This window comes from Phalacrocorax carbo, chromosome 1, assembly GCF_963921805.1.
Source record: "Phalacrocorax carbo chromosome 1, bPhaCar2.1, whole genome shotgun sequence".
NCBI classification, from domain to species: domain Eukaryota; kingdom Metazoa; phylum Chordata; class Aves; order Suliformes; family Phalacrocoracidae; genus Phalacrocorax; species Phalacrocorax carbo.
The window spans coordinates 16,610,509-16,637,234 of NC_087513.1; the positions used below are offsets into that span (position 1 = coordinate 16,610,509).

Below are 26,726 nucleotides of genomic sequence, written 5' to 3' on the forward strand. Positions count from 1 at the left end.
AGGCAAGGACGTAGCCAGCCCTGGGACCTGCAGGAGTTCAGTACGGGTGCTTGCTTGTTTTATGGTATAGCAGAAGACGGGATGAGATACTTCAGTGGGCGGTGGGGGCATGCAGGGCAGGTACCAGTTCTGGGGAGGAGGCAGCAAAAGCAAGCTAGCAGGGTGAAAACCCAGAGTTGTGAGAGAGACAGAATTCTTGGAGGGGTAAAAATTGATCATGAGCTAAGGAGTCAATTTAAGTAATTTATAATACTGCTGTCTTCTAGGCAGCTGATGTGCTGTGCTCTTGAGTCACGTGAGATGTGCTGTGGTGGGTGTAGGTGAACAGCGTGACGGGGGAGACTCTGGAAGTCAGGCTGTGATGGATCCTACTGGATGTTGTGGCTACTGTCTTGATGCCGCCTGTTGCTCTGTCTTTCTTACCGCCTTCTCTGGTGTGTGTATTGCACGACAGACTACGAGAAGAGAATGAAGTGGGTGTATGAATGGAAGTTTCCCTACTTCAGGCTCTTCTAATTCTCCCTTCTGACTTTCCTAGCAGATGTTTTGGGGCTGTCACTGGCAGGGAGGTGAGGAGGAAAATGCCTGTGTGTCTGTAGCAGGAGAGGGGTTGGGTTAACCAACGTAGCACACTTTCTTTAAAAAAGCAAACACAAGCTGCTCTTCAACCCCCTGAAATTCTTATCTGAGAAATAGGTGAGTAATTTGAAAGAAAATTCAGCTCTTTCCATCTCAAAAGCACCCTGGTGGGGACCTGCACTGTGGGTGCACTGTGGCCTCCCTTTGCAGCTGCCAGGTCTGCCCTGTGTGGCTGTTCGTGTCAGTGGGGTGGGTCCTGCACAGAGCTGGGCAAGGGCTCTCCCTCCTCTGCCTTGCCTTGCCCGAGGTCCTCTTAAGCTTTTCAGGGACCAGTCTGATAAACTGAGCCTGAAGCAGTTGGCGCCGTTGCTTAGGAACGGTCAGAGGCAGATACCTATTTGGTATAAATGCAGCTGTGATTAACTGTACAGACAAAACCAAGGTCGGGGGGCAGCTGTTCCCTCGTTGTTTTGATGTCTGGATCTCCACGAGAAGATCCAGCACTAAGGATGTCTTGTGTAACTTGTTAGTGATGCAGTAACATTGAAGCGGGAGGGACGAGATCACCTCGGTCGCGCCTCTGGTGGCATTGATAAAACTCCCTGCTCGCGCTCTCTTCAGAGGTAACCAAGCACCGCAGCGTTTTTCTGGAAAGATGGGAAATGAGAACAGCTTGTTAGGGGATACTTGCAAAGATCTCCATCTGTTTTTAAAAGGCACCCCAGAAGGCAGGGGTGTGTGAGGATACATCTACCACACACATCACTTACCCAGATTGGTGCTTAGTTGTGAAGTTACTTCTCGTAAAAACACTTATTTTCCTACCAGCACTCAGTTAATGCAAATTGTGTCTAGTGTTTGGCCTTGGTGGTGGTCCGTTGTTCAGAGGAAATACCCTTGCCCATGTATATTATATAGTTAACATATAGTACTTAAAATTTTAAGAAGCCTTAAGGGCTCTGCCTGCTGCCTTCAGTGCCCTGGCGAAGGTTTGGCGTTGTAGGTCTGTCCACCTTCTCCCCTGGCATGCCTCGCTTAGAGCACTGACATACATTTCAGCTGGCTTAGTTAAAATTATATGAAATGCTTCATCTTTTCCTTCTGCCATGGCTTAGTGTCCGTTCCAAAGCACTTCTGGTTGCTGCTGGCCCAGGAGCAAGGCGGTGTCACCTTTTCCTGTCTTCCAGAAGAGTTTTCTGAGAGCTGGTCCATAAATTCACTAAAGCAGAACCCTTTAAATCTGGGTGGTGCAGCGTGCTTTCTGTGGGAGAGAGCTGAAGGCATGCTCTGCAACAGGAACCTCTCCCTGGCTTTGACCTACCAGAATTCAAGCAAAATCTCATTGTGGCTTGTTTGTGTTCTTTTTTTTTGTTTTGTGTATCTAAACAGAAATGTTCAGAGTCCCAGGACCAGTAGCTTGAGGTGTGATAAACAGAAAGCCCGGCTGGGTTGAGTTCAGGAGGACTCTGCTGTGGTGATTGGAAACAGATGCTGCGCAGGCTCACGGGGAGCAGAGCTCCTCAGGCTGCCGTGCCAGCGCCTCTGCCTGTGCCATCACAGACTGGGGGTGTCACGGAGGGCTCCTCTGAGCGAGGGCCCTGTGCTCCCCTGCTCTACCAAGCCCAAAAGCTGTTCGCCAGGGAATCCCGTGGGTGGGCAAAGCCAGCTGGGGGGTGGCTGTGTGTTGTGGGGCTGTGGGAACATGCTGTCCCACGGCACGTGGGTCTGCTGGAGCTGTGCAGCTCCCAGCCTTTGCCCTGTGGACTCTCCAGGGTGGAGAATCACAGGTCCTTGGGTGAAACCAGGACACTGGTATTGCCATCTTTCAGTGGCAATGGGGCAGTTGAGTAGGAACAGCAATTTTGCGCTTTGCTCTCCTGATGTCTTGGAGGTGCCTGCGTGGAAGGAGAGCGGTGCTGGTCAAAGCCCAAAGGGCTTTTGTAAACTAAAAAGCAAAGTTTGTCCAGGATAAAGCCTTTCAAGAAAAACGGCTAGGTGAGGTGCAGCAAACCGAACTAAACTAGGTGAGGGAACTAAAAATAGTTCCCTATCTGTGGGCCTTCATCTCCAGGCCTGGATTTAGGCAAGATGGTGACTTTCTGACCTCTCCCAGGAAGGGCCGTCCCTGCTCCTCCCCGGGGCCAAGGCCACCGGCATCGTCCCGGCATCAGCCCCTGCACCCATCTGCGCGTGCCTCTGCCACGTGCTCCTCGCGGTGCGAGTTGCGTCCGTGCGCGGGAGCTTGCAGGAGCAGGGCCGCGTGGTCCCTTGTGTGTCTGGCGCTGGTTTTATTGGAACTGCAGGTGCTAAATATTGATTTGATGCCCCCTCTCCCCCAGCTCCAGCATTGGGGATGGCAGACTCTTCCAGCAGGACTGATTGCTGTGCGCCAGCTACTCTGAGCCCCTGCAGAGCCCAGGTGTTTGTGTCCCTTCCTGGGTTTAGCTGTAACAGCTGTAAAAACAGTGAATTGAATGTTTTGGGGTTTTGTTTTCCTTGCAAATCTTCCCTTAATTACAAGGTGGGAGCACATTTTGCCATGAGATTTTTCCAGTTGCAGAGTGCTCAGTACACACTTTGGAGGAGTTAAAAAAAAAAAAGGCGGGGAGGGGTTGAGTTTTGACACATGGATATTTGAAAACTACTGTTTACTGAAGCTTAATTACCTGGCTGGTAGGTAGTTATTAAAATTGAGTATGAACAGCTGTGGCATTTAAACTGAGCGTGGCTGCTGGGCAGCCCTGGCCTGCTGCTGCCCGCCCATTAGGGGCTGCTCTTGCTCCGCTTCAGCTGGGCCTGTGGGCTCTAGCGGGGGGCTTTAAAGAAAAGTTTAGAAATTCACTCTGCAAATCTTGAACTTTTTTGCAGTAATAGGGAACTCATTAAACCTTTATTTGTGCACATGTGATTTAACAGTGTTCTTTGAGTTTTGCCTAAACCTGACAGTGTTAGACTAATGCAGAAGAGCTATCGCCGTAGCAGTCTGTGGAGGCATGCGGAGAGGGGAGATACCTTCCTTTAACTGGCCAGTATTGCTGCAGGGGCGGCAGAGGGGCTTTTGGTCTTCTCCCAGCACCACTTGGAGAGGCCTGGCTGGGGTGGAGAAGTGCCAGCCCCATTGCGTGGATGGTTCCCCACAGAGGGGAGGACTGGGGGGCGTGTCCCAACAGCCGAGGCGGCCTCCCTTAGTTCTGGAAAATGAACCACAGGTGCAAATGGAGCACCTTGGGGTCAGCACCCACTTTGTCGAGCCCCAGGGCATCATCCCAACTCCTCTGGCTCAAGCTGCATTGGGGGAGGTTTAGATTGGGTATTAGGAAAATTTCTTTACTGACAGAGTGGTCAGGCGTTGGAACAGGCTGCCCAGAGGGATGGTAGAGTTGCCATTCCTGGAGGTATTTGAAAGATGTTTAGATGTGGCACTTCAGGGCATGGTTTAAGAAGCATGGTAGTGTTGGGTTGACAGTTGGACTTGATGATCCTAGAGGTCTTTTCCAACCTAAATGATTCTATGATTCTTGCTTTGCCCACCTGCGGATGTAGCTCAGCAGACTCTGAAGTTCCAGAGCAGTGGGCTTCAAAATGGCAAAACTCCTGTGAATTTTATGTGGGTGTTCATCAGGAAATGCTTTTGATAACTTAAGAAAATCCCCAGTGCATAAAACTGGCTTTCACAAACATTTGTGTAAGGTCTCACCCAAACCCAGTAGGGTTCAGTGGCATCTTCCTGGCCACCGTGTGCAGATCTGTTGCTTCCCGGCCTCGAACAAGAGGCGCAGGGGCAGGACCCGGCAGCCATCGGCAGGATGGGCTTGTTTCAGAGCATGATGCACCTCCTTGGGAGGAAGGCGCTGGGGGAGGGGTGTGGATGCTGCCAGAAGCAGCTGGTTTGGGTCATGCCAGCCCCCAGAAACACTACTGCACCAGGGTGGGTGGCTGGGCTTGGTGTCCCTCGGCCCTGCAAGGCCTTTATTGAGGAAAACTGAACAGGTTTTTCCCCTCTTCAGGCTGCCACGCTTGGTCAGCGAGCAACAGCGAGGGAGGGGAGCTGCACGGGGGGAGCTGCCATCGTGTCTGCTGGCAGCTTTGTCACCACAGACCAACCCAGCCTCTGCTTTGCAAGCTGCAAATGCTGCTGCTGCTCTTCCAAGGGCAAGCGGCTCTGCAGCTTTTTTTTTTTTTTCTTAAATTTAATTATTGTGACCTCTGTAATGGTTTAGAGGTGATGTTTGTAAGCCTAAACTTGGTTGGCTTAAATTCCAGATTGCAGAGCCCAGGAGCCCGGTGAGTGCTGGCGGGGGTGGGTGGTTCTTGCTGCCTCGCAGGGCGTGGGTGTTTTCAAGGTAACCACTGAGACATCAAGGCAAGAAAAAGCAGAACTGAGCATCAATGAACTAAAGTTAATGTATTTGCAGCACAAAGAACTGGGTGCTTCCATTGCTGCTGTGTGATTATTTCTCGACAACTTAAAGGCTTGTCCTGCCGCGCTGTGCCCTCTTGGCCGATGGTCGTGCATGGGCTGTGCTCAGCGGGAACTGGTGAAACTTGGAGCAGGGGAAGAGGCAGCGATGCTGGAGTGATCTGACTGTGAGCTGAGTCACTGTGCTCCTGTCAGTGTCAGGCTGACCCGGGGTCTGCAGGGGAGCCCCAGTTGTTGAGTTCTGGGAGGGGCGACTAGGGCTCTGGTGGGGAAGGGGCCGTGGCTGCCTTGCAGCAGCGTGCTGAGCGGGAGGGGCGTGAGGTTGGCTTTTCCCATTTCTTTCCTGCTGAGGAAGGCTGGGCAGGAGCCAGCCCACACCCCAGCCCTCAGGCAGGGGCTCTCGGCTGGGGTGCCCACGGGACGGGTGCCAATGACGCTGGAAATACGAGAGCCGCCTCAGCGGGTGCAGCCCCGAAGCGCACCGTGGCCGTGGTGGTGCCATGAGGGCAGGGCAGAGCCCGCGAAAGGATGTTTGCTGGGCAGCCCTGTGCTGCCACCAGCCTGCTCGCCTCCCCTCCTTGGTGTCTTCTGGAAGGAAGGAAGAGCCGTGGGTTTGCCTGGGCACTGCATGGTTCTGTTTTCTGCCCTGCCCTCCCTGCTGGGGCCGGCCCTGCAGGGGTCGGACTTGGGGGGCCCAATGGCAGCGCCAAAGCGGGGTACCTGGCCCAGCTGAGGGGGCTGGGCTGGGCTGGTAGCGGGCTCTGCTGTTGGCACTATCACACCATCAGCTTTTCTCCCCCCTCCCGCCCCCAAATGGTTTCTGGGTTTCTGGGCTGGATGGGAGTGGGGTGAAAGCCCACCGCAGCGACCAGGCCTGCCCCTCGCCCAGGCACAGCCAGGCAGCGGGAGGCAGCGCCAAGAGGTGCACGGGGAGAAGCGCAGCAAAAGGCGGGGGAAATGGTGCAGTAAAGGAAAAACACTGGAATTGCCACAGAAAAAGAGTTTAATTTCTTTCCCCTTTTCTCTCCACTTTAAATTTTCAGGTCATTGGGCTGTGGTGGAAGTGAAGTAAATGATTACATACACCCGAGACATAGCATGGATTTTTTTTTTTTTGTTGTTGAACTGTCTTCGGGCTACGTAGTCACTTTGTAGGGCCTGACAGCAGGGCTTAACAAACCTCACAGTATTCACCTGCCGCCTTCTCAGGCTGCAAGTAAATGAAAGCAGCACAGAAGAAAAGGGAAAAAGAAGCCTTATGTCTACTTTCATTTTGGCTTTAGCAGAATCATACTAAGCTAGTTTTTAAAAAAAAAGCACTGTGGTTTCTTTTTTTTTTTTTCCCCATCAGCCTATGGGTGTATCATAATTTTAAATAACTTTTTAAAAATAATTCCAGTTTACTGCTCAGTCTAAACAAACCATGTAAATGGTAGGTACCAGCCAGCATAAGATCACTGCGGGGGGGTTGGGTGGGGGAGTTGTTTCACAATTTGATCATCCCTGCAATTTTGTTACTTGATTGAACAGGACCTAGTGTAAGTGGTGCGGAGTCTTACTGAGGCGCCCACAGCCACGGGCACTGCAGTCTTCGTGCAGTTCCTGCACAGCTCACAAATACAGCAAAGATCGTTCTTGAAGGTGAATGCTGGAAATTTCACTTCCGTTACTTCTAAATGTTTGCTAAACTAATTTTCTCTTTAGGTTTCCCTTTGCTAATAAAACAGTAATACATCTGGCGAGTTATTTTTTCCCCTCTTAAAATCATGAATTTTAAAATACAGATATGCAATAAGTATGATTCTCTGCTCTCATGTGATTATGCCACTCTGTATTTATAAACTGATAAAATTGTTGTAAGGACACATGCCTACCTAACCAAAAATGAAAAAAAAATTTGGAAAAAGTTAACAAAACAGTGCGCTGGCCAGCCAATAAATGTAACTTTTTTTTGTTTTACACTTGTTCAAAGGCCTTGAAGGTTTTATATCAGAGTGTGCAGGTCAGTGCAGTCCTGGGATGAGTTCATAATATGGGTGAAGAACTAATTTAGACAGAAAAACCAGAACAACTGCTAGTGCTGATCATAAAATTTGGTTCTCTTAAGACAGATAATGGGAGCTCTTTTCCGATTTCTTAATGAAGGACTTAAAGGCCAGAAAATAAGTGAGAAGAATTGTTTTTATGCTTTTCTACTTGAAAGACTGATAGAAGAATATTAATGTCATTGTCTCTTCCTCATTCGCTGAGCCTCATTCTTTTCCCTTACTACTTTCTCATCTCTCTGGTATCTGAAGAGTTCATTGTAAAATGGATATAGGCGCCAGGGGGATGGGTGGCAGTAATGACAAGCGTCTGTGTCTGGGGAGCCGCTCACGCCCAGGAGGTCTCCTTCTCTCTCCTCCATTACACGTCTTAGTTGTGCCTCAAAGTCGTACATAAAGAAGTAATAGGATAATAATAAGGGACACAAGAGGAAGCATGAGATTTCAGCGTGAGAGGAATGCCAGAAAGCACATGAAATCAGGCTTTACAGTGGGATTAATCAGGAGCTGCTTGTAAAAGAAATAAGGTTAAAATCAATGTACAGCTGAACCAGCTCTACATCAGAGCAAGCAACCAATGAAAAGAATGACCCTAATTAAAGTCAATCGCACAGGAGGGGAAAGATAAAAAAAAAACCCTCAATATCTAGTCAAGCATTCAGCTCACTCTGTACAGTTTGTCTCTTTGTCTTTAGGTCTAAACCCCAGTATACTATAGCTGCACAGTTCTGGGAAACATGGGGTTAATTACCAGTTCCAGCTCAGGTGTTAATTCACAGCCAAACCAGAGTGCTTGTTTCCCATGAGCAAACAGGCTCTTTTGAGAGGTAAGGGTTAGCTTTCTGTTTTCAGGTGTTGGCTGTTATCCTAAGTATACAGGAACCATTACATCAGGTAGAGCTTATAGTTCTAAGTCATCACATCCCACCAGTTTCCAAACAGCTCCACTAAAACCAGAGGGAACACAAAGTCACAGATTACCACCCCCCCCCCCCCCCCCCCCATTACAGTTTGTCACTAGAGCCATTTCTGGGAAAAGGCTTCCTTACAGCGCCGGTTTAAATGGCTGTTGCACAGAAGTGCTGTTCTTCCCTGGGGTGGCACGTCCCAGCTGGGAAGGGGAGGCCAGGCCCTGAGCGCTTCTGAACTGGACCTGCACACTTGCTGCCTTCCAGCCTCTGGCCAAACATGTCTGCAGCCACCGCCTTGCCCTGCTTTCCCAAGCTCAGGAAAGAGACGGCTGCTGAGGGCTGTCCGCTTTATTTGACAGGCAGCGCCCTGTTACTATCCTGTCCAAGAAATGCCACGCTCAGCAGCCAGGCAGCTGCGCGGCATGAGCCGAACAGGGCTCAGGGTGGCCAGAGATGCACTGCTAGACTGTACCAAACGGCAAAGAATCACAAGCAGCACCAACGCAGGATCTTCTCCAAATCATTTCTTATAGTACTAAAAAGTGTTTGGGGAGGCTGCAGCTGGATTGCTGTGCTCCGTGTGAGTGCTCGATTGCTAAATGCTCACAGGGGGTTACCGCTGTTACGCTATTTTACACTCTCACCACTGATAATTCAAGAGTGGCCAAATTCATCATGTTTGTATGGACCTCCTGGCTTTTGCTTGGTTGTTGTTGTCTCTTTTGTTCTTTGCTATCCCTGTAGGCTCGATTCATTCTACAGATCATTCTTTCCCAGAGAATCTCGGAAGAGGTGACTGACGACTGCAGGGACAGTGCTGCTTACAGGTCACCTCCCCTCTCTGGGAGAGGCTGCAAGGAACAGTAAGTAGATGGCAACCTGGGGAATGGAAAAGGGCTGAGGACGTGCACTGGGAGACAGAGAGCACTTGGGATTGCAGCTGTGGCAACACAACCCGCAGAACCGGGATCTTGCAACGTCCTGATGTAAGGGATTAAGCTCCACAGAAACTGCACACAGAAGCTCATCCTTGGAAATTCAGTGATCAGAAAGTAGACTACGTTATTAACAAAGCACAGTTTTAATAAAAAGATTTAAGGCTTACATCTCAAAATGACTTATAAATAATCAGAATACATATATTCTATTTTTTAAAAAAGTATTTGTTATAAGATAATATATATTTTCTGAGTTATAAAATCCCATATAAATAGCAAATTATTCTCAGTATGCAGATTACATGAATACATAAAAACTGGGGTGCATATCTGAAAGAAATCCGGAGTGTGCACTCAACAAATGGCAGAAAATAGAACAGCTGGACACAATAAATGCTGTTGTCCTAGTATGTAATGTCTCCAAAACTATAAAAATGGAAATGAGAACTTTTTTGGTTGCTCAACCTTGTTCAGCTCCATAGACTCAGGAATGGCTCTGGATACGCCATTGCTTGAGACTTCAGGAGCGCCCTATAGATTCTTTTGGTATCAAAAAAAGAAAAAGGCATCTGTCTTCTGATGGCCAGAAATAAGGCACGCACTTAGAGCAGGTCAGTGGCAGGCTGTAAGAAGCAGCTTGGACTTAGAGCCAGAGAGCAGCAAAAGGCATCTCTTGACTGAAGTGTGGCAACAAATGCTGGTAGGTACACGCAAGAGGTAGCCAGTTCTTACACTCCTCAAGGTTCCCCTGAATCCCCCCAAAATAAAAATATAAACTAAAACAAGAATAAGGGGAAACTTCGCACATTAGAAATATCAAAGTGGAAGTTCCTTTTTTTTTTTTTTTTTTTAATAGTCAGATAAGCCAACAGCAAGTTGGACTAAGAACTACCAGTCTGGCTACAGCAGCATGCTGCTTTCTTGGTGGTGTAAGTTGTAGCAGCATTTAGATCAGAGCTGTCACCCTGTGTTTTCTCTTGTGTTTTGAGCGAGCTGTACAACAGCCGTACATGAATGGTAATGTTCATAACGAGGTGCCTACACCTCCTGGAACAAGGCAGCCTCTGCAGCACTGCAAGAGGACACTAACTTGCAGAAGCCTGTTGGTGTATTTAAATTCTGAATTCTGAGCTGTTTTATGATTGCAGTACAACTTGGGTTTTTTTCTGATCTAATGAAAAAATGTAAATTATTCATGGAAGAAATAAAGGCTATTCTGCCTGTTGTTTTCAAGGAGTAATGCAGTCACTATACATTCCTTTAAACACTGCTATTATATAAAATATAATGTTTCCTTTCATATACTCAGGGTCATGAGCTCTGACTTATTACTAACACATGAATCATCAGAGCAAACTCATACATGCAAACTGCAATAAACACACAGAGGCTTAAATTTTGCTTCTTATTACAGCGTCAACTCTGTAGAGATGATGAAGTAAATAAGAGCCATTTACAGTCTCCTGCCTTATGCCCAGTTTAACTGGGGTCAAACACCAGATGACCAATGTTAGACTGAAGTTGAGCCATAGCTGCTGAGAGCAGAACTTCACAAGAAAACAGCAGAAGCATGATAACAGAATCAGAAATTCTCAGTAGTTTTCTGTCCTTTCAAATATTACAAATTACTTCTCCTTTTTTCTTGGTATCCTATGAATACCCACTGCCTCTCTCATGGCAGTTTTCTTCCTGGTTTTCAGTTAAAAACCCCAGCAACAAGAAGTTGTAAATACTGTACAGTAAGTTAGGATGGAAGACTAGAAGAGAGAATGGCACTTGCAGGGTGACTTCTCAGTCCAGAGAAAAGCTCTTCATTTTTTCTGCTAATTCCTGTCTCATTTCTATATGTTTCTTCAGGTTTTGCACTTCATGGGGCAGGTTAATGTCCCACACTGACACACAGGATTGTAATTCTGGAAAAAAAAAATTTAAAAAACCCCACACAACTGCATCAGCGAAGAATTATTGCATAATTAGAAGCAGTTTTGCTCATCTGCTTATTTTTTAATTACTCGTAAATTGCCTGAATGAAGTAACGCTTAGGACCTAGAAAACAAGTTATATGACACTTTATGTGTGAGGTAATGCAGTTATGGGTTACAAGCTGTTTGTACTTGCACAATGATTTGGATTCCAGTTCCTAAACTTATAGAGTGTACCATTTAAAAGCACTTGAAAAACGCATTATTTCTGGTGCCTGTGGGCCATAAGCTACAGCTAACACTAGTACTGAGGCGCCTGCACAGAATTTCATCTCTCTTTTCCTGAGCAGATACACCCTAAATGCTCACAGGACTCAAAACCCATTCACTGTAAACTAAACCTGAAAACTGATTTCGTAAGGTAGTCAGCATACTGGAAAAGGTTACCTCTTCAATCACCCTTCATGCAAACAACTCTTTATTAATGAAAAATTTCACATTGCTTTTAGTGGAATAAGCAATAATTCAGAACACTTGCATGAGTAGGGGCTCATGAACTAAGGCCCCAAGGTTTCTGGGAGTCTCTGATTCCTCTCTGTATAATTAAGGGCACTCTTAAATAAAATAAAAAGGCTAAAAAGGCAGTAGGTGTTCTTATGGTAATAATCAGGGAATATCAGAATATAAAAACTACAGCTGTAAGTTTGATTCTTGTTTTACTCCAAGCAGTCAGCTCATCTACACGTGCCACCCTTAACTTTATACTGTCACTGCCGCATTTTTAGGAGTCACTGAAACTGGGATGAGATTAAGGTAAAGGGGGCATCGATCAGAGCATCAACTGTAACTGTTCTTAGAAAACCCCCAAAATGGAGATTTTCCATCTTTGCATTCCAGCACTTCGCTATCCTAATTGTCAGGAAGCTTTTCCTCATGTCTGACCTAAATCTCCCTTGCTGTAACAGAAACTGGTTAGTCCTTATCCTACCCACAGGGAGTATGTAGTAGTCTTTATTCCCTTCCTCTTTATTTACATATTTGAAGCCTGTTAGCATGTCCTCTCTCAGCTTTGTTTATATTAACCAGCTTAACTTCCTGCAGTATTTCCTCACAGGTTGCATTTCTCTCCTCTGGACTATTCCTAATAGCGCAAATAATTCAGAATGTCCCAACTGGATATGCTCCTCCAGCAGAGGCCATATCAGCACTCAGCAGAGTGCAAGAATTAGCTCATGTCTTACAGACACCACTTTTCAATTGGTGTGAGAATGGCGTTTGCCTCTTCTGCAGCAACGTGACACAGTTGACTCGTGTTCAGCCTGCAATCAATTATAACCCTTTTTTGTGCAGCACTGCTGCTTCAGCTGATCATTTCCTTGTGTTGGTACAACAGATCATTCCTAATTAAGTAAAAGGTCTTCCATTTGCCCTTACTGAATTGCATCCTATTTCCTTTCAGACCATTTGTTCTATTTGTCAAGGTCACTTTGAATTCTAATCCTGCCCTCCACTGTGCTTATGGCTTTGTCTTAGCTGAAAATTGTCTGCAAATCTGAAAAGCACACTCACTACTCCTTCATCCACATCATTCATGAAAACACCGAGGATTCCTGGCTTAGCATAGACCCCTCTGGAAATCCATTTGATACATTCTCCAATTAAACAATGACATTTACTCTCCAAATACAGTTTTTGAGCAAATTATATTATATACTTCAAATAGTGGCCTCCTCTGATCTGTTCTTGGAAGTTACTGTTGGTTTGTATGGAGCCCAGAAATGCAAAAGATAACAAAAACTAGTAATGATGTTTCAACAAAATTATATCAGATGATAATCATCGACTCTCCACTCTCAGTGGGTAGGCAAGTGTAATAGTGTCTACTCCACTAATAATACAAATTAATATAACACAGTTCAGGTACCTTTGTGGTATTTGTTGTCTTCGGTGTCACTTTTGTAGGAATATCCCAAAACCAGGACCGCATTCTTGAGACTCCCTTTTCCAAAGAAATACATTGTCAAATGTTAATTTTAATGGGAACTTTGTAATTTAAGGACAGAAAGAGTAGATGACATCATGCCACTAAGAGGACAGAAAGCAGAGTTCAGCCAACTGGACCCTTTATTCAAAATCATTAACCATGAAAAATCCAGACATGAAAACAATATGGTTCATGTCTCCCTTTAATGTAGGGGTTTAAGAAGGTTCACAGGCGTAAGCACTGGATCAGCTGGCCAGCCTGTTGAACAAGCCCAGGAACAAAGCACCCTATTATATTATATGCCACAAGCAGAGGTAGTAGAGTCACAGGACACAGATGTCACAGCGAAGGGATAGGCTGCAAATGAAGTCCCAGTGCACAGCAGGAACAGAAAGTGCCAGTAATCAGTTTGCTTGTGAAAGAAATGAAACAACCAAATATGATACAAACAATTGAAAGTGTTCTGAACTAACGATGGCACGTAGGTAGGAAAGGAGAGTTGGCAGGGAAGCAGAACTAGGATTGGGTCATAGGAAGGTGCCTACTGAATAATGCAAAAAAAGACTAGGAAGACAGGAGTGGTTGGATCACAGAGGGGTAAATTGAATGTGCCAGTGTTTCAGTACCAGCTTCCCAATTATTCCCAACAAGACATGTTTATAAATGTCTTGCAAGACGGATGCTGCTAGGTGTTCTGCCACAGCAGCTCCCTGTCCCATTGGCAGCACAACAAGGGCAGTGAGCCCTTGGCTGTACGCTAGTGGAGGAACACAGGACCCAGCCTACGTACCTGGGTCACGGATCAGGCCAGGGAAGGAACTGTCCTCCATGCGCAGTCACCCCATCTGCAGCACTGCACCCCACACCTCCCCACACCTCTTTGTACACAAAGTCTTACACACTCCCCCAGAGTAAAGATGAGGAAGGGGTCAGTTTCTGGGTATAAATAGACTGGAATATGGCTTACTGTGAAAGCTACAGTCCTGAAAGTTTTGTGTGACCACGCTGTGGTGTCCTCCCATGATATGTTCCTTCTGAATCATCAAACCTTTCTAATTGGTCATACCCATCTTCCGTGCTCAGATTTTTCATCACTTCCATTTTTTCTGCAACCAGTCCTATCCATTCTCCATAAAATAAGTGACTGGGACTTAAGTATGTCTCTTATTCAGACTAGGGTCCTTCCTTACTATACAGAAGTCTAAATTTTCACTTGCAAAATAAACTACAGATTTACATCTAAATCATTCTCTTTGGTAAGTTTCACGTCTACTATATGTCAATGTGTTAGGTTAGAGAATTAGAAAAAGACATTATTTCCATATGCATAGATGAACTACAGATGAAAATTGATGTCTCAAAGTCTGGCAATCTCTTTTTCCTGAAATATTGGCATCTGATTGATAATATATATTTCAATCTTAAATGAAACTATTTAATACAAAAATATTTCCCTTTATCTTCTCTCATTTCACACAAGCAATGTGTTACTATTGAAGAATTGCTCAGCAGCCTCAGTACTATTTTCACTGATTCTGTGAAAATCCCAGTGAAAACAAAGTCTTTGAATTTAGGAAAAACCCAACCCTTATAAATAATTGCTGGGAAAAATGATCAAAAGAAAAAAGTACACATCAAACTGCATGTATCAATCCTACCTGCCATTCTTGAGATTTGTGCAAATGCAGCTCAACTCTTTCACTTGAGGTATTAGTTTTTCTATACAGAAAATTTTGATTTAAAATGTTGAGGTGACCAGAAACAAAAAAAGATGAGGCCCAAGCCTTTTTAAGTCACACTGTGTTATTCTATATAATATACTTTCCCTATCAATGACAGTAATAAGTGAGGCAAAAATTTTGTTTTCATAGTAAGTATTCTTTACAAAATGCTAAAAATAAAACATGCCTTTATAGTACTAATATTGTAGCTATCAGGACTAGGACTGAAAATGCTGTGCTAGTGAAACTGGACTCTATAGCTGGCACTCTTAGCTGAGACTGAACAGACTCTACAAACTTGCTGTTTCAGGCAAAGGCAAGTCAGAGGAAGATGGAGTTTTTTTGACTCATACAACACTGTCAGCACTCTGAGCTAACTGTAGTCTGTAGATACTTCTGGTGCCAGGAAGGAAAAAAGAGCCCCCAAATTAAGTTTGTGACAGTAATGAGAAAATATCCACAGCCTGCAACTATGAATTTTGCTAGCAGGAGTACAGTGGGTTTCTCGGTCCACAACAGCAGCTTCAGAGTCCTTTTTTGAGAGCAAACACACTTTAAATCACACTGACAAGGCAACTCCAGAGTTTTTTTCAAAACACAGTGGAAGGCGATGGGAATCCACACGTTATGCCACAGAGTACTTTTTGAAGTAATGTGTATTTTAAGCATTCCCATCACTGCAGTACAATGAATTCTTGAGTTTGTACGGCCTTTATTACTTTTGGGAGAGATGCAGGAAAGTATACACGTGAAGGAAATTACAACAGCCAAGAAGTGGCCCATATATTCAACTACTCTCCTCTGGCTGTTTGTAATTATGACTGAAAACCCACAACTAGTGTCTGCCTACAGCCCTGGTGACAGGAACAGCACATAGGTACAAGTCTGCACCCTGAGTCCAAGTGTGTAGCGCTTTCCCAGCTTTGCTGTGATCTGCCTGTGACCCAAACCTAAAAGAACCATTCCTGAATAAGGATGGGAGAACAAAACCAGGCAACAAGCAACTAAAGAAAAATTATTAAAACCTAACAAGCTCCATCGAGAGAGAAGTCAGAAGCATAAAACTTAAGATGGAGAAAGAACACAAGCAGACACAGATCAAGATGAAGACTAGGGAGAGAAGACAAGTGAGAGCTGTGCTAAAGCACGGCACAAGGACACAGTGAAGGTGGGGTGTCTCCATGTGCAGATCAGTGACAAGCCAGGGAAGAGGTGTTGTTTTATGTGGGCACAACTATGACACCAGAGTGTCTGACATTGACTGAAGATGACAGCAGTGGAATAGAATGAATGAACAAAACACGGAAAATGCTAATCTGTTTCTAGAACACCATGCCAAACAGGAGACAGCAATCCTAAACTTGGCACTAATTTCAAAGTACTCCTCACCTGGTGGTTTTACTTACCTAACTGAGCTGTTATCATGACTCTAACAGAATCACAAAAGTTGTCTATAACTCGTACAGGACGACGTGTCGATAAATCAAGCAGGAAGATATGTCCTCCTCCTGTCCCTATCCATAGTGCAGTATTTTTCTGCAGGCAAATTGTCTTCACTCTTCCAGAATAAGCCAGTTTATGTTTTGATTCCTTATTTAGTTTTTCCACTTTGTCCCTATGAGTATGGAGAGAATCTGTATTAAAATCTTGTGGCACACTATTCCACAACTTCCAAACCAGCTCTCTCAATACCAGCCTTTTAAAGAACCATTCATCAAGACAAGCTGCAAAAATCTTATGCTGATCAGCCGATTGCCTTGAAACAAACTGGGATGAAAACTACTGGACTTTTGAGACCCAGCTGGTCTGCTTCAAAAGACCCTTAAAAAGGAGGCAGGTATACTTCTCTGTTCCTTCCCAATGCAGGAGAATAATGTCACTGTCAAGTGGGAGGAGCAAACCTAGAGCTGCTCCTAACCTCACCATGAAAATGAAATGGACGTGGCACATTAGGGAAGAGGAACAACTTAAATGCAAATGAAAATCACTGTCACTGTTAATAAAACTCTGATCTCCTACTGAATCTGTGCAATGGAGAAAGAAGACATTCTTATTCAAGGGATGCAGGAAGTAACTGGATGTAAAAGCATTAGTTCCTGAAGGACAGCAAAAGACTTTCTTCTTTCTTGAGCAGAGTTAATGGAATTTTTGTGAAATCATAGACAAATCATGAAATATAATAAGGGTCTTAAAAATTGAGATTCTGTATGGGAAGTTCCAGGTCAAAAGAGTGGAAAGGAATTCCACGTTTGCCCAAAGAACTGGGCAAATCCCTTACCTCCAGCAGGTTAAGGTACTATGCTAGAGAAGGCAATCTGATACTCAGCTTTCTATGCATGGGGCCATCAATCTGAAATAAAACACTTACTTAAGAAAATGTGCACAGTCAATTAGTTCAGAAAGTTTTTCTGTCTTCTTGTCCCAGATTTCCACAAAATGACTGTTTTTCTTTGCCAAATAGATGGATTTGTCTATTGCTATTGAAATAATGTTTGCATCACTGTAAGCATTATGACAGAACCTAGAAGAGAGAACTCCAGTTAGATACACAGAAAATATCTAGTAGGAAAACTTGACTATTATGAGTGGGGTTAACTTCCCTCTAACTCTTACAGAATCATTCAGCCTTGAAACCGAACCGAGCTAGGCTACAGCTGGAAGGGTTTGCTATAGTCTTCCTACAGTTTGACATAAATTCTCACAGTAATAGAGCTATGCTGATGATATCCCTGGAGGCACATTAATGCCCAAAATGTATTAATAAACTTTTCCCATCTATCTGCTCAAATCACATATGCTCACATCATGGCAGGGCAAACTCCACCTTTCTCCTGCCAGTCTTTCAAAGTTTGGAGACACTCGATAGTTCTCACAGGGCCCACAAGACCATAAAGGGTCACTCAACACAAAGATGACTGAGCCTAAAATGCATCAGTGAGATTTAGTTCACCCTTGCTCTGCTCGTTTCACTTCAACTGACAGCCTTTTTTCACTATTTTCCTCCACATATGAATTTGTCTCTCATGCCAGATCTCTCATGCTTGCATGTATCAAAATAGTACTGGCCCTGCAATTTAACAGCATTAGCTTATTTCACTGACCGTTCAATTAATCTTGAAGAACAGCTCAAAATCACAGGTCCCTGACAGCAGACGCTAAGTAACACTGCTACTTTCCCTAATGTTTTGTTTTTGACAACTTTATTTTCAAAACCATATACAGTTTTGGCTCCACGAAACTCAAATTATTCCTGTGACATATTTTGCATCTCGCCACTGAAATGCATTTTACTGAAGTTTTAGTTTCTTGCTTTATATTAACACATTATTTTCCAAAGCAAATTAATTTCCCAGAATAAAGATCTCTACTAGCATAAAATCGAACACTGTTTTTCCTGCTCAGGAAAAATTCCCCTTAACTTCAGAGCAGGATTTTCCCATGTAAGAATTCTATCAAACGCTCCAAAAATTTCAGTTTCTGATTTCTAAATAATGAGAAGTCAGCAATCGTACATGATTTAACTATATAGGGCAAAGATATGCACACATATCATACTGACAAACATGTAAGGACAAATACTATACTAAGTATGTGTATGATGCTAAACAAACAGAGCCTGGACAAATGCAACAGGGGGAGAAAAACTGACCAGTTGCATTTATACATTTTCTGAATAGATACTGACTTCATAAACCCTTTATATAGTAAAAATGCATGTCCCTTGTTTAAAAGCAGCAATGAATACCTCAAACACTACTCACTGATCTTATTGTTCGCTTACATAGTACTTACTAATACAATGCACATTGTATTCCATCTACGTTATGGAAGGAAAAGAACGGAAACAAGAGAACTCAAAGAATGAGCTCTAGAACAAGACGTTACATCAAAGTACTGCCAGAAATCTTCAATGAAACAATAAAAGTGCCAAGTAACATAATTAATAAAAAAACCTTACAGTTGACTTGTCTTTGTTTCAATGAGCTTTTGAACAGAGAAATCACTAGTTAGGGCAATGATCTTTGTTCCACAGCCTCCCCAGACTATATTTTTTTCAGAGAAGTATGAGGATTCGTTTAAGCACATCAGTGGTGTGCTAACATTTCCGATAGTTAGTATCTTCAAAGGTGTAGCACCCTTACACTGCAAGAAAAAAGATGCTCTCCGTTAGAAAAGAGCATACAGACGCTCAGAAACTGTTAAAACAAAGCCATATAGCCTGCTGAATTAAATTTACACAGTCAGATTTTCTGAACCATTATGGTACCTTAGCAGAATGCTAGAGACTGAAAAGCGCTTTGGTCTCATGAGAGAACAGCCTGTGTGAGCGGAAATGGGACAGAGCTCTGACTGACACATTCTGCAACCCCTGGCACAGTTCAAGAACTGGATGGAAAGTCATATCCGTATCTTGGAGACATCCCACACTGGACCATATGCTAGTTCTGCAATGCACTGCAATTCCATAACTGCTCTAAATTGCATAAGGTAGGAGCTAACCCTCAGAAACAAGCTGATATAAACAGCTCCCAGCATTTATCTGTTCTGTGAGCAGAACTCTAACCTACAGAAAATTTAAACAATATTGTTTAAATTGTATATTGTGTAAGTTAGTGTGAATGAAAAGAAAAAGGGCCTATAACAGAAATAAATAAAGGAGATTAAAACTGTTAGAATATTCTTAATAACAACCATTAATGTCACTCTTTAGCCAGTTTGCCAGGCCTTTCAAAGTCCTGTAATGAGAAATAATTTCCCCCTCTTAACTCTATTGGTTAGAACAGATATGGCAAAACAGGTGCAGTTCCTCTAAGACTGCACTAGAAAACTACTTTTAGTTTTAGAGAAGCAATTAAAAAATAAGCTGCATGAAATAAAGCTACTATTGGTAGTTGCTTTATGTAGTACTGATAGTATTTTGCAGAACAGACAGCAAAGAACAAGTCTACCTTTACTGCTCTGTCTTCAAAAACTGCCAGTTTGCCATCAGCTGTGCCTACCAAGAAGAAATTCTTCTGTTTGCTGAAATAAAATAAAATAATGAATTCTAGAAATGCCTTCATCAGGTATGAAAAATCTAAATGAGTAGCTCTGCTATTTCAAGACTTTCCTTGAACACTAAAAGCAAATACAACCACCTGTGGTCAGGAATGTAGTCTCCAGCTTCACTGGGTGCAAAATTAAGTGAAAGTACAGGTGAAATAAGCAGTTACCTGAACAAAACTGCACGAGTGTACAGATGTCATTTTCTGTTTAGTCATATTTTCAAAATGTAACCCAAAATATTTAAAATTCATTTATACCTTTGCTTTGAAAGAGAATTACAGTACAAACAAGTGATGGAATCTGACATTTTCTGCAGACGATGCCTTCTTGTTTCATCTTCTGTGTTAAGTGCCCACAGAGAACCAGACTGGGTTCCTGCTACAATCCAGTTTTCTTTCTCAGTAGGAAGGGTCACTAAGGCCAAACTTAAGATTTTACTATCTGTGATATCCTGAGTCAGGAAAAAAAAAAAAAAAAAAGAAAAACAACCTGGTTACGATTTCAGTAACAGTAAATGCTAGTAAATTGCTGGTAATAAAAATAAAGTACAATCCTGTCAGACCCTGGACAGACCCAAGGCCTAATCTCCCCATTAAGAAATCTAATTCTCTATTAGCAGAATACATCTTCAACTGTACCATCTATCTTCAAAGTGCTGGGAAGGGCCCCTCAAACAGTACACAGGAAAATCTCTAAGCTGAATGCTGAAAAAAATATTCTCTATCTGTTCTAATGAAAGCCATCAGAGAATTAAGCAAATGGAACTACACTGCAATGTATGGTCAGTTTAATTGCTAACAATAAAAGTACTGGTCTAATACTTCCTTTTCTCATTTCAGTTTTAGAAAAATAAGCATATAATTTATACCAAAGCTACCAATTTAAATGTATCATGGTCAACAGATAGCAGATGGAAATATAACTTAAACAACTTCGATGATGAGTCACATTTAGTTCTGGCACACATGCTCATCACAGCACATCAAGCCTGGGTAAAACCTTTTCCCTTTTCTGATGGCGTAGGACTGAGATGTACAAGAAGCAAATTAAAAGAGCTGGAGGGTATCACCCAAAGTGGCACAAGGAGGTGGCATCCATGGGAAGAGAGGAACTGTTAAGAGACTAGCTGGATTGTTAAGGAAGGTAGAGATACAAAGGGTTGTATAACTAGTTCTCCTTGTTCTAGCCTCCATGCTAAAAATAGCTTCCATATGAAGGGAACAAAGGAATCCAGCAGTGGAAAGACATTATTATGAGAAAGTTCAGGCTGGATGGCAGGAAGAGAGGAAAAACCTCGACTGCATATCTGCTTCATTTCATGGATAGAGTGATGACTCACTTACGAGCAATCTTTGTTCTCTCAAAGTTTACCTTTCCAGAAGTAATATTCTACTGCTAAAATGCAATTAATTCTTCTGAAATACATCTGTGTGCCAAAAATTAGAATAAATGGCAACTTCCCACATACCTCACAAGTATGTCCATCTGTATTTAGGTTAACAAAGGAAAGTTGTGCTTTTTCTGTGTTCCCATTGCCTATCCAGACTCCTGCCTTCTTGCAGCTTTGATTGGCAGCTACCATGCACTCTGCTGTGGACGTGCTGGGTATTGAAACATACCTCATCAAACAGATAAGCTCTGCAGAATTCAGGATCTCATAAACCTACAAAGAAAGCCACAGCATGCACATGGTAATAACAATGGCTGGTACAGTGATAAATAAATAACAAGCAATGGATAACAATATTTTATGGAATATGGACATAGTATCTCAGCAGGTTTGCTCATTTGTACTACCACTATTAATGAGCAGTCTTTGTACACTGAACACCCTCACGACGACTCTTATTTTTCTCTTAAAATTTCAGGAAGTCAATGGGGTTAAGGCATCTTTGAAAATTTCACCCATTTCAAAGAGCAATGCACTGTGTGATAACAGACAGTAGGTTTCAGAACCACGCTGCTGTTCCTCCTCTCCCATGCATGGAGCAGTGTAGGCTAACTGCACTGATACTGTATAACAAAGCCCTTTTTGCATAGCTCTAGTCCCGGAATCCTGTTTTGCTACGATCACTATACCGCAACACAGGGAGAAACAGCAGGCTACAATAAATGGTTAGTAGATTTCAATGGAACAGTTTATCCTGGATGGCAAGAGCAGGCAATAGTCCATGGCTGTTTCAGTTCCAGAAAAGAAGAATGGAAAAAAAACCCCGTGCCTTTTACTAACTTAAATGTCCCATTCCATTTTAGAAAGCACAACAACTTCACCATATCATCTATCACAAAAATACAAATAAATACACTAAGTAATACCTGGGAAGATGTCGGTCGTTCCTGAGGGTTTTCCTTCAAACACTTTTTAATTAAATTTTCAACTTTAGGCCAGGGGGCACATCCATATTCTTTAACAGGATCTAAAATGTAAAATTAGATAACTTCTTAACAAGCCTTTATCATCGTCCAGAAATGAGAGTTCTGAATAACTTTCTTATTTTAAGAATTCATCTAACTTCTTACAGAGCTGCTCTAAGAAATATCATACTTTTCGGTAAAATGTCAGCGTGAACAGCTTGGAATTGCTCATCTGCCATTAAATGCCAGAGCATGAAATGCTAGAGAAAGAGTCCTTTTCATTAAAAGCAGTTAAAGCAAATGGTGTTTGCTTTAACCTTTTCTTAATGTCCCTATACCTGGGACTGAATCACAGATGTGTGTGAGCTGTGTTCTGATGAATGCTGGCCGTCCAAGGGAATGTCATTTCAGTCTGTAATCTTTTCAATTCCTGTGAACATTTTCCTCCACATTTATTCTTCTGTGTTTGGGCAGAGTATATGGAATACAGATGAACTTCCAATAAATATAGCAATTTAAATAAACAACTCCATATAGTATTTATGAGACATGGAAGTTTAAATTCCCACTCAGTGCTTTGAATATGTATCTTATGACTATAGGTGCTGACCTATTAGCTCTAAGAACAAATCACTCGTGAATAATGGTGCCTGTATTGCTTTTCCTTTTAGTTCATCATAATCCACCGCAGATATTCCAGTCCTGCATTAGACAGAGGTAATATTAATTATAAATACCTGCAAATTAACATATTCTGTTCAGCAAATGATAGGCATTGTTTACTTGAGAGCTCAGCCAGCCCCCTTTTTTGGTGGAAACATATAAATGATGAGCATGTGCACAGATGGAACTGTGCTATCTCCAGAAACTAAATACTTCTGATTATTTCATCAGGCTCATAATACAGAAAATGGCCAAATGGACAGCTGCACTCAAGAGATACTTAGTCATCAATTCTTGGGATGGCCTCTTTAGGGAGGGGGTTTAAACTGCCTGAGCTATGAATTGGACTATTCTCCTTAAGGAGTGGAAAATGTATGACCTCTCTGTCTCTCCTAATGGAGAAGCCATGCCAGATTAACTGGTACAGCTGCTGCCCTTTCCTAGATGGAGAGACTTTTAAGTCTTAAAGAACGTTTCATGAGTATATCCGCTATTGCAGGGCAAAAACCAAGAATGCCCTGCATTAAGCTTGTAGCACTGTAAACTTCAACAACTCCTTACGCTGAAGTTGCCAAATACTGAGTTTCACTGTCCAGCTGAGTACATCACGTTCAGCCTGATAGCCTGATTAACCTCCCTTCCAGGAGCCAGGAACTACATATTAGAACACAGATGGAATATGAAGACCGTTACATAGCTGGGCAGGGACTTCACACTCTTGACAAGTTACAAGGGAATTCCTATTTAAAAACCATTAGAGGTGACTGCTTTTATAAGATAGTGGCACTTTTTTAAACTTAAGATTTCAAGGGATTTTTTTAAAGCTTTTAAGATAGGCAGGTTCTCAATGGGTTTTTTTTAAACATTATGTATAAGTAGAATTGTGTTTATCATAGTGCATGATATGTGTTATCACAGTAATATGTAAGGGTCAAGTTCAGTCATGCTACTAGAAAGTACCTTCAGCAACATCCATTTTAGCTAGGTCTGGATCAAGTCCCAAGTATACAAAACGTCTATTTCTTTAAAAAGTGAACCAGCTAGATCCCTTGAAATTGCAATGAAATTATAACCAACGTGATCTTGAATAGACGCCTACTTCTCACTATTTCAAGACCATGTGAAATTAGGAGAAGCTTCTAAAAATTGCTGTTATTTAGTCTCTTCCTCTGATCACTGTCAGATACAACATCAAATATGAGAGGTGTTATTTTTGGAGAAGGCAGGACAAATGGTCTGCTTTCATTTTAAAACTTTAACAAGGCATACCTGGTAACTTTCCTTGTATTGCTAATTCATCAAATTCATTGGGAAACTTCAAGCCTTCCATTATTCTACCTCCTCCTGTTAAAATGTCATAAAGCAGCAAGCCAAATGAATAAACATCAGCTTGCTGATTGTAAATAACATTTCCTCTGGCAACCTCCGGTGCTCGAAATCCTGCAAATAAATCATTCATTAATAGTTATGATTCAAAGCAAGCTGAAGCCATCTTTATCCTTTAAAGAGCAAACACTTACTCATGAAAATGTCACAGGAAGTAAACCAAAAACGGCACACTATTTCTGGGCTGGCAATAGTCTGCAAGTGGCAGACCTCCAAAAATATCAGCAATCAGTATAAAGGAAGGGGACAGTACATCAGTTACAGAGCTCCTGCACCATTACACATAAAATAATTCATTTAGCAATGACTACTGAAAATGAAGGGCAAGTCTGCAGTCTTTACTGAAGGCCTGACATTTAACACTTGAAGCCACACCTTCAAGTACAATTTCCAAGACCTAAAGGCACTTTTCAAAGTTGTCAAATTGTTCAGTGCTTTAAAATGGATGCTAATATGTTCTCTCTAAAGTCAGGGGACAGGACAGGTATTTATTGCCTTTAAAAAAAATTAAGATCTGCCTATGCATTACTGAAAATTAAAACAACAAATAATTTTAGCAGTATAACTTCAATATCCCTATAATCATACTAAAACAAGTTAGAAAAAAAGTCATAACAAATGCACGTAATTGAATTCTTCTCTTTTTAAAGCTTTAGTATACTCCTTGATTCTTCTAAAGGGAGTTAAAACATGTATAGGAAGAAAGGCCAAGAGCTATAAATCTGGCATCACAATTTGCAATATGATTAGGACTACATTTTGTGATTTTGACTAGAGTATAGGTTTGAGTTTCTTCTTACAGACTAAATAAAAAACTTATTAGCTTTTTTTTTAACATAATGCTCTGTTTTACAGTGCATTTTTCCTTACCTGGTGTGCCTTCAGAGGTTTTTATTCCCATTCGGCAACAATACTGGGCAATGCCATAGTCAGCTATTTTTGCAATAACAGCTGAATTGGGATATAGGGTAAAAAGCAACACATTGTGAGGCTTCAAATCACGGTAGATAATCATTGCTGAATGCAGGTACCTGTTAATTAAAAAAGTATTTATTGAAAACACTCCCAATTCAGGGATGCATCTACACACACACACTGAATGCATTATTCCCACAACAGTATATCATGCTTTCAAATGTTAAATATTGTGTTAAAGAATGTAAAACGTCTCCAACATGACACCGCTTTACTGGATATTGACTTTAGAATTGTCCTGAAATACTACTTACTGGCACATAAATTTTGCAGTATTTTAGTACCAAGTCTGATCTGAAGCTTTACTGGCAGTTTGAAAACTGAATCTTAGAAGTTTAAGCTCCATTGGTCCCTGAGCTCCTTTGCATGTTTTGTCATTTTACAGTCACTCTTCAATAGCTCCTGAGGACATTAATGGACTTTCAGAACTTAAAAAATGCACTGAATTAATTTCTTCAAAATTTTATTAAGAAACCAACAGCCATATGGAAATTCCACCCAGTGCTCTCGCTATTTCTCTACTTATAATGAGCGCCACTTGTTAGCAGAAAAAAACAGGTAATGAAAGTTTGTGTTATACATCAGCTAATCAATTATAAAAATACAAGCGTCTGTCTGACCCAGGGAATATTCTGCCTGAGATATAAGAAAATATAAGCTTTTCGTTTTCAGTATATCCTACTTGCAGCTGTATCCTGTTTTTACAGCAATGTAGAAGTCACATTTACCTTAAGCCATCAGCTACATGTAGAGCTATCCTGTGCTGAAGTGTTCTAGTTAAACTTGCATTGTCTTGTTGAAGCAAACGATCGAGAGATCCTTTAAGGGCTAATTCCATCACCAGCATCCGGGGGCGGATTGCAGCAGCCAGCAGAGACACTAAACTGGGATGGTGGAGGTGACAAAGCACTGCAAGCTCCTGTAAATTGTAAAATCAGCTGAAATACTGCAAATAGCATAACCTCTGTAGCTCTGAAGTAAACTCAGAAAAGTTTGGGAGTGAAGTCTGCACTTTGCTTAAGCTTTTTCCGCTTTTCACTTGGGTTGGTATTCCAAGAGCAGCACTACAGAAAAAAAGGCAATATTTCTTACTTGTCTTAGGAGCCTGAGGGAGGTATGTTTATTGAAAATCTTTACAGCAACTTCTTCTCCACCATAGGATGCACGGTACACAGATCCAAACCCACCATCACCTTTTCAAAGACAAAATAGAGAAGAATCTTAAAAACAAAGGAATATCAACAATTTCTCAAAAAAAAAACAAACCTGAAAGGGATGAATTTTAAAACATGTGGATCATCTACTGTGTTAAGCTTAATGGTCAGTAGTATAAACACATAAAAAACAGTGTCCTAGCATACAAGTTAATGGAAAATTGAAAACTCAATAACCTGAAATTCAGAATACCTTAAAAAATACCTTTCCACAGAAAAGAATCTCTAAAATGTTTTCCGTATGTTGCAGAATTGATTTCAGATTAGTACATTAGTTTATGTAAACTCTGTAAAAAAACCCTACAAAATAATGCTTACCCAAGAGAAATTCAGGAGCTTCATCAAATTCCAGGTCATCGTTGTTCAACATAATATTTCTAGGCAAATCAGCCAATATCAGGTCGGGAGCAATCTGAGCTATTGGAATGGTATGTCTTGGTTGATCTGGATTTACCAAAAGGTCACCTAAGAAAAATAAATGAGGCAATTTAAAAAAAAAAAAAAAAGGTAGTCATCATTCAAAAGGCACTGAAAGGTACGTGGATCTCTGTGAGGGCATATGTTCAA

At 42.2% G+C, this 26,726-nt stretch overlaps 1 protein-coding gene across 4 annotated transcripts in view; it reads right to left on the reverse strand.

Moving 5' to 3' along the window:
- Nucleotides 1-9,017: 9,017 nt before the first annotated feature.
- LRRK2 (leucine rich repeat kinase 2) overlaps nt 9,018-26,726 on the reverse strand; it is a 72,411-nt gene continuing 54,702 nt past the window's right edge. For 2 of the 4 annotated variants that reach the window (XM_064445236.1, XM_064445226.1), the window contains 14 exons: nt 26,478-26,624; nt 26,038-26,138; nt 25,674-25,864; nt 24,841-25,001; nt 23,854-24,024; nt 21,883-21,983; nt 21,035-21,229; nt 19,824-20,017; nt 19,470-19,542; nt 18,479-18,663; nt 16,889-17,041; nt 15,927-16,135; nt 12,740-12,814; nt 9,018-10,806 (listed from right to left, as the gene is read on the reverse strand). In XM_064445236.1, the coding sequence (XP_064301306.1) occupies nt 10,685-10,806; nt 12,740-12,814; nt 15,927-16,135; nt 16,889-17,041; nt 18,479-18,663; nt 19,470-19,542; nt 19,824-20,017; nt 21,035-21,229; nt 21,883-21,983; nt 23,854-24,024; nt 24,841-25,001; nt 25,674-25,864; nt 26,038-26,138; nt 26,478-26,624 (2,078 nt within the window). In that variant the 3' untranslated portion in view covers nt 9,018-10,684. Of the gene's footprint in view, nt 10,807-12,739; nt 12,815-15,926; nt 16,136-16,888; nt 17,042-18,478; nt 18,664-19,469; nt 19,543-19,823; nt 20,018-21,034; nt 21,230-21,882; nt 21,984-22,531; nt 22,624-23,853; nt 24,025-24,840; nt 25,002-25,673; nt 25,865-26,037; nt 26,139-26,477; nt 26,625-26,726 lie in introns of those variants that run through there. The other 2 variants (XM_064445245.1, XR_010371829.1) reach the window with 2 other exon arrangements.